The 20071-nt window shown below is 50.4% G+C and overlaps 1 protein-coding gene across 4 annotated transcripts in view; it reads left to right on the forward strand.

The window, feature by feature from the left end:
- WDR7 (WD repeat domain 7) overlaps positions 1 to 20071 on the forward strand; it is a 2460073-nt gene that overhangs the window by 2344618 nt on the left and 95384 nt on the right. For all 4 annotated transcript variants that reach the window (XM_069627029.1, XM_069627030.1, XM_069627031.1 and 1 more), the window contains one exon: positions 6554 to 6658. In XM_069627029.1, coding sequence (XP_069483130.1) covers positions 6554 to 6658 — 105 coding nt within the window. The remainder of the gene's footprint in view (positions 1 to 6553; positions 6659 to 20071) is intronic.

Genomic DNA, 20071 nt, shown 5'->3' on the forward strand with positions numbered 1-20071 from the left:
TGCCCATAAGGGCCAGGGATCTACATTGTGGTGAAATGTTGGCTGGGAGACATGAGTGGGGGCCTGGTGGAGGCTGCCCCTGCACTGCTGGGGGGTGGGGGTGGTGGTAGACATGGGTGGGAGCCTGGTGGAGGCTGCCCCTGCACTGCTGGGGGGTGGGGGTGGTGGTAGACATGAGTGGGGGCCTGGTGGAGGCTGCCCCTGCACTGCTGGGGGGTGGGGGTGATGGTAGACATGGGTGGGGGCCTGGTGGAGGCTGCCCCTGGTGGCTGGGGGGGTGGGGGTGCAGGGAGTCATGAGTGGGGGCCTGGTGGAGGCTGACCCTGGTGGCTGGGGTGTGGGGGTGGTGGTAGACATGGGTGGGGGCCTGGTGTAGGCTGCCCCTGCACTGCTGGGGGCTGGGGTGGTGGGAGACATGAGTGGGGGCCTGGTGGAGGCTGACCCTGCACTGCTGGGGGGTGGGGGTGATGGGAGACATGAGTGGGGGCCTGGTGGAGGCTGCCCCTGCACTGTTGGGGGGTGGGGGTGGTGGTAGACATGAGTGGGGGCCTGGTGGAGGCTGACCCTGCACTTCTGGGGGGTGGGGGTGATGGGAGACATGAGTGGGGGCCTGGTGGAGGCTGCCCCTGGTGGCTGGCGGGTGGGGGTGGTGGTAGACATGAGTGGGGGCCTGGTGGAGGCTTCCCCTGGTGGTTGGGGTGTGGGGGTGCAGGGGGACATGTGTGGGAGCCTGGTGGAGGCTGCCCCTGCACTGCTGGGAGTGGGGGTGCAGGGAGACATGGGTGGGGACCTGGTGGAGGCTGCCCCTGGTGGCTGGGGGGTGGGGGTGGTGGTAGACATGGGTGGGGGCCTGGTGGAGGCAGCCCCTGCACTGCTGGGGGGTGGGGTGGTGGTAGACATGGGTGGGGGCCTGGTGGAGTCTGACCCTGGTGGCTGGGGGGTGGGGGTGGTGGTAGACATGGGTGGGGGCCTGGTGGAGGCTGCCCCTGCACTGCTGGGGGGTGGGGGTGGTGGGAGACATGAGTGGGGGCCTGGTGGAGTCTGCCCCTGCACTGCTGGGGGGTGGGGGTGGTGGTAGACATGAGTGGGGGCCTGGTGGAGGCTGCCCTTGGTGGCTGGGGGTGGGGGTGGTGGTAGACATGAGTGGGGGCCTGGTGGAGGCTGCCCCTGGTGGCTGGGGGTGGGGGTGCAGGGGGACATGTGTGGGAGCCTGGTGGAGGCTGCCCCTGCACTGCTGGGGGGTGGGGGTGCAGGGAGACATGGGTGGGGGCCTGGTGGAGGCTGCCCCTGGTGGCTGGGGGTGCAGGGAGACATGAGTGGGGGCCTGGTGGAGGCTGCCCCTGGTGGCTGGGGTGTGGGGGTGGTGGTAGACATGGGTGAGGGCCTGGTGGAGGCTGCCCCTGCACTGCTGGGGGGTGGGGGTGGTGGTAGACATGAGTGGGGGCCTGGAGGAGGCTGACCCTGCACTGCTGGGGGGTGGGGGTGATGGGAGACATGAGTGGGGGCCTGGTGGAGGCTGCCCCTGGTGGCTGGGGCGAGGGGGTGGTGGTAGACATGAGTGGGGGCCTGGTGGAGGCTGCCCCTGCACTGCTGGGGGGTGGGGGTGGTGATAGACATGAGTGGGGGCCTGGTGGAGGCTGACCCTGCACTGCTGGGGGGTGGGGGTGATGGGAGACATGGGTGGGGGCCTGGTGGAGTCTGACCCTGGTGGCTGGGGGGTGGGGGTGGTGGTAGACATGGGTGGGGGCCTGGTGGAGGCTGCCCCTGCACTGCTGGGGGATGGGGGTGGTGGGAGACATGAGTGGGGGCCTGGTGGAGTCTGCCCCTGCACTGCTGGGGGGTGGGGGTGGTGGTAGACATGAGTGGGGGCCTGGTGGAGGCTCCCCCTGGTGGCTGGGGGGTGGGGGTGCAGGGGGACATGTGTGGGAGCCTGGTGGTGGAGGCTGCCCCTGCACTGCTGGGGCGTGGGGGTGCAGGGAGACATGGGTGGGGGCCTGGTGGAGGCTGCCCCTGGTGGCTGGGGGTGGGGGTGGTGGTAGACCTGAGTGGGGGCCTGGTGGAGGCTGCCCCTGGTGGCTGGGGGTGCAGGGGGACATGTGTGGGAGCCTGGTGGAGGCTGCCCCTGCACTGCTGGGGGGTGGGGGTGCAGGGAGACATGGGTGGGGGCCTGGTGGAGGCTGCCCCTGGTGGCTGGGGGTGCAGGGAGACATGAGTGGGGGCCTGGTGGAGGCTGCCCCTGGTGGCTGGGGGGTGGGGGTGGTGGTAGACATGGGTGGGGGCCTGGTGGAGTCAGCCCCTGCACTGCTGGGGGGTGGGGTGGTGGTAGACATGGGTGGGGGCCTGGTGGAGTCTGACCCTGGTGGCTGGGGGGTGGGGGTGGTGGTAGACATGGGTGGGGGCCTGGTGGAGGCTGCCCCTGCACTGCTGGGGGGGTGGGGTGGTGGGAGACATGAGTGGGGGCCTGGTGGAGTCTGCCCCTGCACTGCTGGGGGGTGGGGGTGGTGGTAGACATGAGTGGGGGCCTGGTGGAGGCTCCCCCTGGTGGCTGGGGGGTGGGGGTGCAGGGGGACATGTGTGGGAGCCTGGTGGAGGCTGCCCCTGCACTGCTGGGGGGTGGGGGTGCAGGGAGACATGGGTGGGGGCCTGGTGGAGGCTGCCCCTGGTGGCTGGGGGTGCAGGGAGACATGAGTGGGGGCCTGGTGGAGGCTGCCCCTGGTGGCTGGGGGGTGGGGGTGCAGGGGGACATGTGTGGGAGCCTGGTGGAGGCTGCCCCTGCACTGCTGGGGGGTGGGGGTGCAGGGAGACATGGGTGGGGGCCTGGTGGAGGCTGCCCCTGGTGGCTGGGGGTGCAGGGAGACATGAGTGGGGGCCTGGTGGAGGCTGCCCCTGGTGGCTGGGGGGTGGGGGTGGTGGTAGACATGGGTGGGGGCCTGGTGGAGGCTGCCCCTGCACTGCTGGGGGGTGGGGGTGGTGGTAGACATGAGTGGGGGCCTGGAGGAGGCTGACCCTGCACTGCTGGGGGGTGGGGGTGATGGGAGACATGAGTGGGGGCCTGGTGGAGGCTGCCCCTGGTGGCTGGGGCGAGGGGGTGGTGGTAGACATGAGTGGGGGCCTGGTGGAGGCTGCCCCTGCACTGCTGGGGGGTGGGGGTGGTGATAGACATGAGTGGGGGCCTGGTGGAGGCTGACCCTGCACTGCTGGGGGGTGGGGGTGATGGGAGACATGGGTGGGGGCCTGGTGGAGGCTGCCCCTGGTGACTGGGGGGTGGGGGTGATGGTAGACATGGGTGGGGGCCTGGTGGAGGCTGCCCCTGGTGGCTGGGGTTGGGGGTGATGGTAGACATGGGTGGGGGCCTGGTGGAGGCTGCCCCTGGTGGCTGGGGGGTGTGGGTGCAGGGAGACATGAGTTGGACATTATTGGGAGCCTGATGGAGGCTGCCCCTGGTGGCTGGGGGTGCAGGGGGACATGCGTTGGTGGGCAGTAGTGCAAGGTGACATGTGGGTTGGCTGGGGGCATGGCCATGGTGGATGGGGTGCCTGCAGGACATGTGCAAGGTAGGCCCCTGTGGTGTGGGCCACCTGCAGGGGCCGTGGAGCGTGTAGAGGGTACACCTGGGAGGACCCACACGTGCAATTCACATGTGGTGCTCCCCGCGCACCCCTGTAATACACGTACCCTGATGGAATCGCGTGTGAAACTTCCCGCGCACCCCTGAAATACACGTACCCTGCTGCTTTTGCGTGTGATACTTCCCGTGCACCCCTGGAATACACGTACCCTGCTGTTTTTGCATGTGATACTTCCCGCGCACCCCTGGAATACACGTATCCTGATGGAATCGTGTGTGATACTTCCCACGCACCCCTAAGATACACGTACCCTGCTGCTTTTGCGTGATACTTCCCGCGCACCCCTGAAATACACGTACCCAGCTGTTTTTGCGTGTGATACTTCCCGCGCACCCCTGGAATACACGTACCCTGATGGAATCGCATGTGATACTTCCCATGCACCCCTGACATACACGTACCCTGCTGCTTTTGCGTGTGATACTTCCCGCGCACCCCTGAAATACACGTACCCTGCTGCTTTTGCGTGTGTTACTTCCCACGCACCCCTGATGCACACGTACACAGGACAATCGCGTGTGGAACTTCCCGCGAACCACTGAAATACACGTTCCCCGCTTGGCGTTTGCTGTTTGCCAGCCCTGTGAACTGGTCCAGGGTTAGCGCAGCCCTTTGCGATTATTTGGGGATTTTGGAGGCTTTTCCTTGCGCGAGGGCGTTCTTGGGGGCGTAACTGGCGCTGCTGCAGGGTCGCTGCGCCACGGCTGGTTTTGGATGCGAAAATCCATGAATAAGCTGTGCGCGGAAAACGATTTTAGCGCACGCGGCTGGCGCAGACATTCGCACGGGCACGCTGTGCGCCAGCCGCGTGCGCCACTTTTGTGCGAATTTCTATGAATTACCCTATAAATGTATGCTTCGAGCCCACCAAACACCACATACCTTCCGGGTGACCACCAGAGGACTGCCATCTGGTATTGGAGTCGCTGGCTCCACTTAAGTAAAGCATCTTCTTGCCCAGTTGGGCTTGTGGAAAAAAGCATTACATTTTTACCTTAACATGGTAAAAACAAATGGTAATAATATTGTATGACCGTGATAAATGTTACCAAAAAAAAGAGTGCAAAGACAAGTGCCCTGTAACGTAGTGTGACCAGCCAGGCGAACAAAGTACTTTTAAGTCAATGGTCTGTCACACGAATAAACGTGTTATTAGTACATTGGTCAACCTTTGAGCCACCGAATGAAAAGGCGGATGACAAAACATTGATCGGATTTACTGCTATGAGGGTACTTGATCTTAGGGCGATGGGTCAACGGATAAGATTATGACAAGATGGCGGTTTCCGAGCTGTGAGTTTCGCATGTGTAATGTGAGAAAACCAATTGTAAAATGCATTGGAATTTCTTTTCAGATGGATCGTTAAATGCTCAAAAATACATGCCCAATCCATTGGCCCAATCACATTCCTGAGAGTACTTCCGAGGTCTACCAGTACTAACAGTGTATTCTTTGTGGGTAAAGGGGAGATTTGTATGAACAGCTTCAGTAGAGGGAAACACATTATGCTACATATCTGAATTGTGTGTTGAATCGTAGAGCCATTTTCTGCATTAACCTGACGTTTTTCACATTCTGTGCAATAGATACAGTTTAGCAAAAGAAGGTGGGGGCTGAGCAGAGTGTCTAGGTTTTCCACATAGGCGCATCACTCATTGGATCACCTTTCCTCTTATAACCAAGTAGTTTATACACAAGGATTTTCAGACACAAAGGGGTTGCGAGCTGGGGTTTGGAAAACGGAGAGTTTTAGGTCCCATAGAGTCCCATTGTTTAAGATCGATATGTATTCATTGACTGGTGGTGTGCGCGATGCTGCACTTGCCTAGAGCCGTTTCAGAGGTTAGGAGGAGTTTGGGCAGCTGGAGAACTGATGGATCAGTGGAAGTGTTTTACCGACTTGCTGTTTCCAGATAACATAATGTCTGTACATAACGCTTCGTGCCAGATTCCTTTCTCTTTTAAGCACCTTAATAATAGATACAATCACATTAATTGGCGTTCTGTTTATTGTCCTTGGAACAATGAAAGCTGAGTCATCTCTGCTGGGATTCAAGCCTGTGACAACTGGGTCGCAGACAGGTCGCTAAGGCGTATGCTTAATTTGCCAAGCATTTCTTGGAAAGTCTTCTACTTCAAACTATCAATATCATCACTGACAGTCTTGTCTGATCACTCTGGATATCTTTTACACTAAACCCTTCGTTATCTGCTCTCTCATTGTTAGTCACAACCAGTTATTTGCTCATCTGTACCCTCGTGCATCAATTCCTTTAGCAACAAAGCTTAGTATAAGTCCCCACTGTTCTCTGCCACCATATTCCCACAATAACTTGGTAAAGTTGTTCTAGAATATATCTAATATTCACATATTTTTTCAGCATTTGTCAAGCTTATTCCTGGATTTTGACGTGTTTTTGTTCCCATGTATCAAAATTACAAAGGACATGTTGATAATAGCAGATGTCTGGGCAGGTCCCTTTTTCAGATGGTTGTAATATACATGCACCAGTCAATGCACTAAATCTTGCGAGGACCTGCATTTTGCAGAAGCTGTAGTTGTCTGACCATGAAAAAGATCAGTGCAAGTGCTTGGATAGTATTTGTGTAGGGGTGGGCTCCTGTACGAGGGATTCCCAGTGGTGATCATTAGTTTCACTGATCAACAACCTTCCGTTACCTATTCAAGCTTGGACCAATAACACATTTGAATGCCAAATATATTTTTACTAGATGTTTTGTGTAGCAAATGGATATCCCACTCACCCATTCCCCTGTCTAGGCATACTGTAGATTGTTTTTATTCTCTCCAACCTTGCTAATGTCTTCAAGTGTGTATGTTATAACCCACTTCTTACTAAATAATGTCTTAACAAGCATTTGATTACCCGGCCTTGCCAAATAATGTTAATTGTATTTCCAGAATATCCACGGTCATAAGGGGCCTATTACGTCAGTGAGTTTTGCCCCAGATGGACGATACCTGGCCACCTACTCAAACACAGACAGTCATATATCGTTTTGGCAGGTAAGACACTTGTGTAAAATGTAGTTTAAATTGTGTTCATGTGTTAATGGAACATCAATTTGGGCTAACATGCAACCTAATTTACATATATTTTATGGTTGTGATGTGTAGGGTGTTACTTAGCACAGTTCTCACTTCTTTATCTGCTGTCATAATTATCCGCTTCCTTAACCAATCAAGGGGTGGGCTTTCCAATGGAAATGAATAAGCAAAGTCAGTAAAGGAAATTGCATGAACAAGTTCAATTGACGAACAAGGCAGTGCCACCCACCCTCACCAAGAAGACTTAAAAAACTGCATCAGATGTATTGCTCTTCTCTACCATCATCCTATTTCATTCAGTTTAAGGGTTGCAACAGACTTCCTGGTCAGCCGCCCATCCTTGCACGCCACTACTTTTGATAGTGTAGCTCCCCTAACATTACCCATTAATCAAATTTTGAAGATGAGAATTGGTGTTTATAATCGGCACCAAACCTCTCGGCTTCTCAACACACTCCCAAAGATAACGAGGTGCGTCAGAAAGATAAGCAGGCAGGAACCCTCTAGGCTGGGCAGGACAGGACAGGAGCGGATGTCTTCCTCGAGCATGAGGCATAGATGCAAGAAGGCCACAAACATCAACTGTTCAGTGGGACACCAGTGGGTCTAGAGCAAGATCTGGAACAATTAGTACTTGGCCGGTGTCATTCTACCAACCAGGTGCTCCTCGCAGACTGCAGCCTCACCAAAGGTGGAGGCTCCAGCAAACAACCAGCAATAACCACACTAGTTAAACGAGCACTGTGGCAGGCAGGACCTGGCATGCGATGAGATTAGCTTGGCTGGAGGCAGTAACAGGGACGACACCAGAGATAAAGCCAGGGTAGAGGAATTCTGTGACTGTAATCGCTGAAGGTATACGAGATACAGATTGACAATGCAAGGCAAAGGGCGTGGGCAGAGTGCCCGTGTTTGTAAGATGCTGCATGGAAAGGTGGGCTGTACCTTCTCATTGACACACAGAAACATGGACAGATTTAACCCCATGTGGTACCTCCATACAACACTAAGACACATGGAGTCCCCGATTTGCTAAGTGTTCTGCTCAGATTCCTGACATTAAGTGCTTACAGGAAATACAGAGAAGTACAAGAAAATAATCCATCAAACTCCAGTTAAATTGGAAAGCTCTCACATGAGAAGGTAACATTAAAGCATTGGTCTTCCCGGGGAAGGACATTAGTTCTGATTCATGTCCAAGACTATAAAGTGATGAAGTGTCACTAATAATTGAGCCAAAAAGGAGAATGTATCATACAACGCCACTGAAAACGGATAAGAAGTTGTATGAGAAGTGTGCGTACAATAAATAGATGCAAAGTGATTGCAGAAGGCTAATGCCCATTACTTTTAAATCTTGCTATCCAATTGAGCATATTAGAGATTGTTGGCTATATCTCAAATATTTTAATAAATGCACGAATCTAAAATATGAAGCAATTTTTAGGCATGGGTTGAGTGAGCTTTGCACGTTAACAGAGCTCATGAAGATACATATTTGACAGAGGCTATAATGTCAGTCAGCTGCTCAGTCACCTTTAACAAGTGCATCCTGTAGACAGCTCTATTACAGAAGTGGTAATACTTTAAAGTGCTTTTTTGTTTCCCTGCTGCTTGGTACAATGATGTATTTTCACCTTCTTGTGTGCTGCATTACGTGTATGTGTTCATATGCCAACAATGTATACACATACCATTGTTAATAGGCATCGTAAAAAAAAGTTAGGTCCACCAGGCTGGCGAGATTGTACTCTAGCAGATGGCTGTGCAACAAGGGGATGAGTTTGTGTAAACACTGGGGTGTGTGTAGCTGCCTGTCGGGGCTGTGCAGCTGCTAGATTGGAGGCGACAGGTCAGATAGGCTAAAGAGTATCCCTTTATGTCAAGCATTAGCAGGGACTCACAGTGTCTATAGACTATATCGAAGTCAAGAAAAGCTACCAGTCAAAAGAAGTCCAAATAAAGTCTAATCCATATAAAAATAAGGTTTGTGTAACAAATTCAGTGTTGCCATTTAATATCCGGTCTACATATCTCATGTTTTCCATGTCCATTCTTTGTGCTGCCAGAATGTGTTGTATAGGTAATGTGAAAGCTCATGACCACAACAATTCTGTATATCCAGTGCTAAATTCCTGCATTGCTAAAAGGCAGGAACACAAAATAGTAGTTCTCTTGAAATTGGGGTATTGAGCAATTCTGAGGATCAAACTGTGCCCTTGCGTGCTGGCTAGTCAGACTATTTAAGTCTTATGCAACAGTGTCTTTCCCTACATATACCACTAAAACTGGATACTTGTTCCTCTGTGAACCAGGGTCAGTGGCTCTTTGCTTTAGTACTAACTAGTTGAGCAACAATGTCTAACGTTATAAAAACAATTGCACAAGCTGAATCCCAAATGTGTATTGTCTTCGTTTTATGGCATAGTCACATGTTTGTTTCTGTGGCAAGATGCCATGCAGCTTGTTAATGGTGTACATCACTTATTTTGATTCTGAAATTCATTAAGTCTATTTCTGCCTTGTTTGAGTTCGACATCCTCGGTTACATTTTGTTTTGAATGGTAATCTAATCTCTTTCTATGAACTGTTCATCCTATAATGAGTCTATGCTACTCTCATTTTCCTAATCTTTGACTTGGGTTCTTCCCCAGTTACTTCTGATCTTCTTGAATTCGGTGATTCACTTTTGATCTTGAATACTTCTACTGCTTTGAAAATACTGACCCTATTTTTGTATTTATCCACATCAATATTATCCCGTATTAGGTTCAAAGATATGCAGTTGTAGTGCATAAATGCTGTCCCCAGTCTAAGGAAAACATACTCCACCGCATGTCCTAGTACATGTTCCCCCACCTCCTTAAGGTACTAATATTCTGTTCGTCTAGCAAGTGTGTCTTCCCCCTTGCAAAGGGTTTTTGTGAGATCCTAATATTCTCAACAACCAACTATGGTACGCCCTCCTGGGTCAATGTTATCAGCCATTAATGGGCTCTTGGTTCTCTTTGCTGGTCTCTGGCATTGACTTGGAAATAGTCCAGAGTAGGCTTATGGCACTTGGCACTCCTTCCCCTGGTTCTGGTCTCGGCCAATATATCTGAAGTATAGCCCGCAACAGGCTTAAAGCTTTACTTTTTCCTCATGATCTAGTCACCGAAGGTGTCTGAGATATAGCCCTCAGCAAGCTTCAAGCTGCTTCTCCTTCTCTGTACTTCTGGCTCTCTCTGACCTCCTCCTACCTTCAGATCAGTAATCCAGTTTGCACACATTCTTGCAACTAATTGTGGCATTTTATTGTGTCTCTGTAGTTTGATAACCAATCCTCTTATCGGTAGTATGCTACTATCGATCATATAGGTGCCGGTAAGAAGCCGACAGAGGTGTTGCATACCCTCGATCTCGGCCTCTTCAAAAATTGATTAAAATTGGTGTGTCAAGTTCGACTCCTAACAGGGACCAGTGCATCAATGTCAAACAATGCTGCTGCGACTTCATCCCTGACAGCTCCACAATCCTTTAGCGACATTGCAGGAGTTACAGGTTGAATATTTCCAGTTTATGCAAATCATTTTCGGCGATGGGTGGGGGGTCTGATCCTTTTTAGCTTTGGGATGCTCTCTTGTTTAGGGCTTGATCCAGATGTTTTGTGTAGACCAAACAGAGCTTGTAGAACTAGCTTCGGGGCTCTATGATGCTTGTGTATTGGACATGTCCCTTGATATTGAAATGCAGCAAGTGATGCCACCCTAACGTGCAATGCTGAAAAATTTATGAAAAAGTTGTGGCAGCCCTAGGCCTCAGTGTGAGGCTGGGCAATACGGACCAAAAGTCATATCTCGATTTATTTGGCCTGAATGGCGATATACTATATGTATTTCGATATTTATGTGGGTTAAATTCTTAGTGGTTAGCCGCCAGCTACATGCAAGATGTCACAAACACCTTTATTTAAAAGACATTGATCAAAATACAGTGCAAATACAGGGTTCCTGTTCGAAAATACACACAGCTGTATAAATATCCATATGTAAATACAAATTTGTCGTATATGTAATAATGTATGTATATATATAATATATATATATATATATATTCAGTGAAAAAAACGTTGTTAAAGGGACGTTATGGTTAAGTTGCACTAATTAAAATCTATACAATTCAGTGAAAAAATGTTGTTAAAGGGACGTTATGGTTACAAGTAAAACCGAAAAACCTCAGAAATTCACTAGTTATGGTAAGCTAAGCAACCATAACTCGTGCCACAACCGTGCACTGCTAAGACTAACACCCCGGAAATCAAAGATGGCATCACAAATGTCATTGATGACATCACTGATGACATCACATATTTGGCCCACTAGTTTTTGTTCACTGACGTATCTAAGCCAGGCGATTTTGTTCACTGACAGTTAAAATATAAAAATGTAAAAGGTGCTATAGATCTAGACTTTAACCTTCTTGTATGTTCTTAAAGTACTTTCTTTACAGTTTGTTCTCAGCTCATGATGCATGTATATGGGTCAAAAAGCAGGCCCCAAACGCACAATTCATTTTTATACATGAAGATGAACTTTTCATGTTACTGACATTTTCTGGTGATGTTGTTTCTTTCTTCCTTACTTTAGTTTCTCTGTATGTGCCTCTGATTAGTATGCATTGTGGGTCTTCATATGTATTGCTTGTACTAACAAAAGTATGTAGTAGGTCTAGCTATTTATTGCATGTTTAACATTACTTAAAGCTTTGATAAGGTAGCATTCGTTATTGTACTTTCCAAAATTACCAGATGAAAAATATTGTACTTGTACTAATATTGCAGCCATTGCCTATGTGTATGTATTGTTAGGTTCCTGTATTAACAACAACACTCCAATATAGGGCCTGATTCATGGAATTAATTGCTCTGAAAAAGTGTGACTTGCGCGCGAAAACGCACGCAAGTGCCCATTTGTCAATTCATGGAACACACTGCGCGGGGCTTACCAGAGACTTGCGAGGAATCCGTGTGGGTCCAAATCGTCACTGCGACACTACGTACGCCTTGCGCGAGACTCCTAGTGAAGGGGTGTAACGTCTTGCACAGTTACCTAAAAAGGAGATGGAACCCGTGGAATGGGAACCAACAAGTGTAAATGTGGGCGTAATGCGGGAAGTACCGTAGTAAAATCCTTGCAACGCCCATATGAGTGCTAACAACCCGTATTCATGGAATTGAACAGGGCTCTCCACCATGCGGAAAAGACACGCAAATCCGAAAACATGTCCGCCACGTGAAAGCTGGCATAAGTGTCACTGTGCATAAAAAGCTGAGCGAACAACCAACGTGCGTATACAGCTACGATGAATGTACCATTTCTCACAGCAGTGATAGTGGGATACCGCAGGAGGTGGAGGATGGCCAGGGCCTGCATTTTTCTACCCAGGATCAGGCTTTTTGGGATGCCTGATGACCAGGTCTATGCCAGTTACAGGTTTCCACCACATATCATATTAGACCTGGTCACCTGGTGACCTTACATCACCCACTCTGTGCTCCCAAGCACTGAACCCCTTGGAAAAGCTGCTCAATGTACTGCATTCTTTGGCCACTCGGTCATTTCAGCGGACAACTGCCATAGTTGGGGCCATTTCACAGCCCACGCAGTCCTACTGTCTACACCAGGTGTTGGCAATATTGACTGCACGCCCCTCAGTCCGCAGTCACATCTATATGCCCAGAACACCGGCAGAAAGGCAGGCCGTGGTCCAGGACTTTATTTTGGAGTGACACCCTTCCTAAAGTGCTTGGTGCCATGTGGCTCCACGGCCACATAGGGCCACAGAGCACATCTATCGCAATTGCAAGCACTGGCATTCCATCAACGTGCAGGTTGTATGTGATGCCAAGAGAATCATCACTTCTGTATATGAAAACGATCTAGGGTCCAACCATGATAGTTTCATAGTCAGTGTCACCCCTACACCAGGCCCTGGAAGCTGGGAGTCATGGCAACACATGGCTCATTGGTGAGTATAAATGCCCCTGCACATGCATGCATGTCACACACACAAACGCACACCACTGACAAATATTCTCACCTCTACAGGGGACAGTGCCTACCCTCTGAGCACCTACATGACGCCGCCAATACTGAACCCTGCCACACCACCCCAGGAAAGATGCAACACAGCCCATATTGCAACTCGGCCATAGTGAAGCGCACATTCGGAGTGCTCAAGTTACGCTTCTGCTCCCTTGAACACTCTGGTGGTGAGCTGCTATATGCACCACCAGTAGTGTGCAGAATCATTGGAGCAGCATGTGTCCTGCACAATGTTGCAACATGGCGTGGCATACCGGTGGACATGGTGGTGTCCCCACATCCCCAACCACATGCACTTCACCTGCGCATGGCAGGGGAAAGGGCACATGGCGAGGCTGCCTGTACCCAGCTTGTGGCTCAATTTTTCACCTAAAATCCAACCCCTGCGGAGTGCACACAGCCCTGGCACATTCCAGGTGCCATTCAATGATGACAAAGGGACAATCATCTGTGCCCACCAAACCACCCTGAGAATGTGTCCTTGGAAGTGCTACATTGTGTGCATCCCTTAGAACTTAAACTAATTCAATCTGGTGTGTACAAAAGGAACCCATAGAAGAGGGAGTATCCACTAACACCATGTCAAAGTACACATCTAATTGCCGGTGTGTCACATAAACCCTCCCAGACGTCATGTAACAGTATCGCCACACTGTGACATGGCATGCAATGTCAAACGAGATACATAAATGGCCAGCACATAACACTACTGTCACAAAGCGCTCAGCGATGCATGGAGCAAGTTGAGAAATAACACACGCTCATACAATTCCATAATAATGTTGACAGGAACAGTAATTTCCTAGTACAACATACCATAAACACTGAACCTAACAGTGAATCTGTCTGACAGTGACACATCATATTTCCACAAGTGCCCAAATGTGTCGTAACTTGCACAGGGCACCCAGGTAGGTTTTGCGTGGCTCTGCTAATTTAAGGGGGCAGGTTAGCGCATTCAGCAGGAAGTCAAACAAGAATGGAGACAGGCAAGGTCATTCATAACGACAGAGCAGGAACAAAATATGGATCTCAATGTTCAACCAAAAAGCGATGGGAACCATACACTGGACAAACGATGAGGAATCCCACCAGGGGTGTATACACAGGTTGGACTTGAGACTGCACACAGATATAAGGGAAGCCTAATGCATCGGTGTAAGTTACTTTTACAGGCACCACTCCTTGCAAGTCCATGGAAAGGGTAAGCAGGAGTGGCTTCTGAGTCTAGACCCTAAGGCACAAACAAGTGTAACACGAGACAAGCCATTATGGGTCCAGCAGAACCTACAGTGGATGCCCTCGGAGGCCACAGAATGCAACACACTAACATACAATTACAATAGACCACAAGTAAGACGAGCAAAGGGAAGGTGCTCCGTTTGCCTGCTGGCAACCCCAGCAGCCTAACTCTGATCAACGGAATAACAGATGCACAAGTGAGGACAAGAACAGCAACTAAAATAACTAGGGGAAAATGGGCAGAAAGTCAGCAAGTCTCAGAAAGGGAAAAACAAGTAAATAAAAATAAAAAATGTCCCATGTTGGACCGGGGTCTGGGGGGCCCACCCAGTAGGGTGGAGGGACAGGGTGCACGTCAACTCCCACATGTGTGTCTGTATGAGGAAAAAAATACCCCTCAATGTTGGTTTCATGGGCCGCAGCACAGCCATCATGGATTGGGAGGGCTTTCGCTGCTGTCGCCACCTTCCTGTGTAGAATCTGAAGGTGGTAGTGGTAAGGGAGGTTCACCACATATAGCCCTGGCCTGGTCCTCCATGGCAGTGGCCAGGCGGGACTGACATGAATACATGTGCAACATGAAGCCTCGGAGGTCCGCATGCAACACGTCACGGGATGCACAGAGTTCCTCCCAGATGGTACGAATCAACAGTTGCATCTGCTGTTCAAACTGTGTACTGCGGGCTGTCTCTAGTGCAGCCAGTGTAGCTCTGAGGGACAGAAACTGTTGCCTCAGGGCTTCCCTGTGGGCCCGATCCTCTGCAAGGAGGGATGCCTGCAGAGACCTCAGTTCCACCCGTCGGCTCCTTTTGCTGGACATCATATGCAACCTGTGTGAGTGGCATGTGGACCGCAATTCCTGAAGCTGGTGCTCTACCTGTGTTGCTGGTGGGATCATGGAATTGGCCACCCTTTCCATGGCCTGAGCCAACAACTCATAGGAAGCACCCTGTTGTTGTGCAACAGTATACATGGACTGCGCCCACACTGTATCACCAGCCTCAATACTACCACCGTGTGTGCAGGCCCTACACCTGCCTGACCCAAGGGAGAATGGCCCTTGATGTGATGCCGCTGTCTGTGGCTGCAAGACTGCATCCCTCCCTTGCTCAGCTGTTCCAGGACCAAGAACCGATACTGTGGAGCCTGATCCTGCAGCCTTAACCACCACAGACGGACGTGGCAACACTGACTGGCACTGTGAGGGTTCGTGACCCCCTGCAGACGCTTGGGCTACAACAGCACCAACACTTGATGCACTCATCTGCGACAGCATAGAAGAATTCAGATCCGGTTCACCACCAGAACCACTGGTTTCATCAGAGGTGGACTCACACTCATTCATGCCCCAGATGGCCTGTAGCACCAGTGGATTTTCATGGGCTGCCACACCATGTCCTCCACTGGTGCTTGGTTGCTGCTGAGTATCCTGTTCCTCCTCCACCTCCTCCTCTGCATCCAGTGCCTCATAACCTGCACATGGACTGAAACATACATGAAGAGCCATGTGAATAGCATAGCCCACACACATAGGTATCACTATGGTGTCCTGCAACACATTAACAAGCTATGTCACTCATGGCACAATGTCCCGCCGGTTGCCAGTGTTAATGGAAGGCATGGGTAGCATGAAACCACCCATGGACATGTGTTGATGGACTTAACACCACATGCAGTGCATGGTGTATAGCCATGCTTCAGACACAAGCACTTGACTGGCATAGTTGAGTCACTAACATCACTGATGTAAATATCCAGATGCCACGTTGTATAGGCATGCCGGAAATGTCTATTAGCATGAGACGGTTCTTGATGACTACTGTCCCAAAGCCATGTACAATGTATGTGGCAGGATATGATATGGTATTCATAAAGTGCATATACACAACTGTTACAAGGTGCGACGAGGCAAGAGTGGGGGGAAATAGAGTGAAGCCAGACACACCAATCTTATGAGGCCAGGTGACATTGAGATTGCCCAAGTGCAGGGAAAAGGGGAAGGGGAGACTGGGGGTGGGGTGGTGTAGTGGCAGGGGGCAGTGCAGTACATGGGAACGGCAGTAAAAAAACATGACAACATAAGCATAAAGTAAAATGCGTCCAACTGGTGGCAGTGGAAGGGTAAGTGCAGACATCAGGTGTCAAGTGCTGGTAGAGGGCTGTACGGATACAGTAAACAGTCCCCAAGTGCGGGGGACGCCACGGAGGCAGTGCATGGGTGCAACTGGCAGGCTGGAGGACTGGGCCGGAGATCAGAGAGTGGCCAGGTGTTCAGCAGGGGAGAGGAGGAGAGAAAGCACAGTCCATGAGGAAGATGTGCTTCTAGAACCGGAGAAGGTTCCCCTCAAGTCTCAGGGAGGCTGTTCCAGAGGGCGGCCCCAGCCAAAGAAAGACATCAACCACCAACTCTTTGCTAGGAGAAGCAACTGACCCTGAGGGAGTAGGCGAGGGATGAGTGAAGAGCTTGAGAAGGAAGATATTTATTAAGATCCAGTTGAAGGTATTGCGGCCCCAGGACCCAGAAGGCCTCGTGGACAATGAAGAGGGTTTTGAACTTAATAATCACTGGGAGCCAGTGCCATGATTACAGTCCTGGAGAGATATGATACCTGGGCTGGAGAACAAGGACAGTTTTCACAGTCCTGTTCTAGATGAGTTGCAGAGGGCAGAGAGTTGAAGTAGTCAAATTAAGAAAGAGGCTGTTGCAGTATCACAGCCTAGAGAGACCCAGTGCTCTGGAGACAGTGAGCTGCTGGGGAAGGAGAGGAGAGGAAGAATACCTCTGAGGAGGTGCAGCTGGTAGTTTGACCTCTGAGATGTCAGAGATGTGAGGAGAGAAGGAGAGTGTGGAGTCAAAGATTAACCCAAGGTATCCAGCATTACAGGTGGGAGCAGGAAGAGGACCAAGGGAGGCCGGCCAGAGAGTGACCGGAAAGGAGGGATCAGGTGTGGTGATGAGGAGAATCTCAGTGTGCAGCACATCGGTTGTATGCAGTCTGCAGGACACCAAGCATGTGTTAGTACGCCATGACATGATTCACCCATGGCAGTTGTGGGAATGCAGGCAGAAGTGCTACACTGGTTGGTGTGACTGGACCTTCTGGATCTTCAGGTCTCCTATTTTCATGTGCCAATCCATCCAAGTCACAGAATGTTTCTGAGGTTGGTGATGGGCCAAACCATCATCAGTTCACGGTGCTCCCTTTAGAATTAACCTCCTCCTCAAAGATTTTCCCCAAGATGATGGCAGTGGTGGCGGCTTGTCTCAGGAGAGAGCAGAACCATGTGTTTTCCTACCTGGATGACTGTTTCATCCGAGACCATTTGCTGCAGCATGTGTCGAGTCACCTCAAAGCACCCCTGCATACTATACAGCCTTGGCTTTTCCTTGAATTTAAGAAAAGTGGCAGTTGGTACTTTCACAGCAGCTGTAATTCATCAGAGCTGTCCTGGATACATTCTTCTCCCCCCCCCACCCCTCTCCCAGGAGAGAGTTGACAGCATTTGTCAGATGTTTAAAATATTTCATAACTCACTCATGCTGCCAGCCTCAGCTTTTCACAATCTTCTGGGCCTCATGCATTTTCTTGGTGTCGGAGGTTCATCTGAGGATGCAATCTGTTCAGTGGCTGTTAGGCAGCCAATGGTCTGTGTTCCGGCAAATTGTTGGATCCCTTTCTAGTTTCAAAGAGGGTTTCCAAGGATCTTTGATGGTGGTGTCACTGAATGATTTGACAGGAGCTGAATTGTTTTTCCAACCCTGGCCCAGGGCCAAAATTGTCACCAACACCTCTAAAGGGTCTCAAGGTGTGCAGTCACTGGTGAACAGTCAAGTGCTGATGACCTTTCGTCCTTCGATATAGGGGAAACGTTATTGGCAGGCCATACAGTGCATAATCTCAACAAGGGGGCCTTGGGATCATTGCACCTTTGCAGGGAAGTAATGCAGCTGCTGCTCTGATTGATAAAGAATAACATCTCAGTTTCAGTGGCTCAGCTAGCTAGGACAGAGGGTGTAGTTATTGATGCCCTGTTCATCTATCTGTCTCCTACAAGTGAGAGCTTTGCCTAGTGTTTATTTCAGAGTTATACACCCTTTGTTTGACCCCTTGAGTCTACTTAGTCTGACGAAGGACAACAGAAAGTATTCCTCACCCTAGGGAGGCCTAAAGACTGTTGTCTTCTCTAACTCGCTGCCTAGGGATTTCCTAGGAATCTAATTGGGTTGTCCGGTTGGTCTGTCACTTCCCTCTGGATGGCCAACTCTTCAGCTACTCACTTGCCTGTCTCCTCTCATTTTCAATACTCCCTTCCTTGTCTCTCTCCCCTCAACCCCCTCCTTGTCTATCTCTCTCTCTCTACTTTGTCCTCTGGTGATGCTGTTCTCTCCTGTCTCACCCTTTTCCACCCCCAGCTTTTTCTCTCCCATCATCCTGTGCTATTCTGTTCTTGCCTATCTGCCTCTCACTCTCTCACCCTGTCCTATGGTTTTACCACTCTCTCTTATGCCCAACTCCCAACACTACCCCTGCCTCTATCCTTCTCTGGCCTTCTGCCTCTCACGTCCCTCTCTTTTTCACCCACTCACACAGACCTACTTACACACAGCCTTTCTCACTACTCCAAACCTACCTTTTCTACTTTTGGCTTCCAAATGAGTCTCACACCCACAACTCAATTGGTACCACCCTTCACTCTTATCAACTTCTTCCAACAGTCTGCTCCAACTCCTAGTCCACCTACAACACCTTCCTCGCTGGCCTCTTAGTCCATCTCCTCTGCTCCGGACCTCCTCCAGACACTGTTCTTCCTCTACTGGAAATGCTGGCTTTTTATAGTCCTGCCCTTCCGGTACAGGAGCTCCCCTTGGCACCCAGCTTCCCCTCTTGGACAATCTCTGAGCTACTCCCGTAGGGACTGGTACTTCCCCTGAAAGTGTTTAAGAGGGCTTCTAACCCATTCCATTTGTCAGACTCCATCGCCCTGCAGGCAGCAATGTGCTCAAGCAGGTTGTTTTCCATTGAGTTGTATTCTATTCTGAGTGAGTCTCTGGGAAAAGCTGGGTTATCTCCATTTTATTCAGGTGCATTGTGGTACATGTAGTGATTCTTGACAGTCTTCCAATGGCTCAGGTGTCTGCTGCAGTTCATGTGCCGAAGAAAAAGAGACCAAGCTGATAAGTATAGGCACAGGGAAAGTGGTGCTAATAGCCTGGCATGTATTCAAACACTCTGTGGAACAAAGCGTACAGTGTCCTTCACAACTCCCACACCCCAATGGTGGGGTAGGACCGGCTTTGGTTGTACCCTGATAGGCCACCTACCCCAGGATGAGAGGGGTCCCTGATTGTACCCTAACCAGATCATATATATTACGCTGTCACACTATTTCGGTGTTTGAGAACCCTAAAGGGAATGTTTTCTTCCATCCCTGCTGTTAGCCAGTTTTTGCATGGATTGTCCCACCAGTTGTATTGTTCCTTTATCTGATTTGAACCTTGTTTTAATGTTGTTGCACCTTCATTCTCTGAGGCTCACCTTAATGTGATTTTCCTGGTTGCTATCACATCTGCTAAGCAGGTTGCTAAGATCCAGTCCCTGCATGTGAAACCTGTGTCTCTTGTCGTCGCTAAAGAGAAAGTGGCTGACAGTCAGGCCGAATGTCCTTCCCAAGATAAATTTATCTTTCTGTTTTTTACTCTCCACCGCCCCTATCTAAGGTGGAGGTTAGTGTTCTCTGCTACAAGGCTTCTCAGATGAAGGACACCCGGAAGAATCAACAGCTGTATATATATTTCTCCAGCATGGGGTCTGGCATGGATTCACATGCTCATGAATATTCCCCGTCGTCAGGCTGGGAATCCTCGGTAAAGAAAAAACCAGTATCAGTTTCGTTTCTGATCTGTCTTTCGTAGTAATAACCAATCACTGGTCTCTGCGTCATACTGACCACAGCCAATGACTGCCCTCTACCTAAGCACCGCCTCTGGCAGCCATCTTCAGATTTTTACCGCACGTTCATGTGTTGGGATCCTCGTGCTATT

The sequence above is a fragment of the Ambystoma mexicanum genome, chromosome 6p (genome assembly GCF_040938575.1).
Source record: "Ambystoma mexicanum isolate Mex_15411 chromosome 6p, UKY_AmexF1_1, whole genome shotgun sequence".
NCBI classification, from domain to species: domain Eukaryota; kingdom Metazoa; phylum Chordata; class Amphibia; order Caudata; family Ambystomatidae; genus Ambystoma; species Ambystoma mexicanum.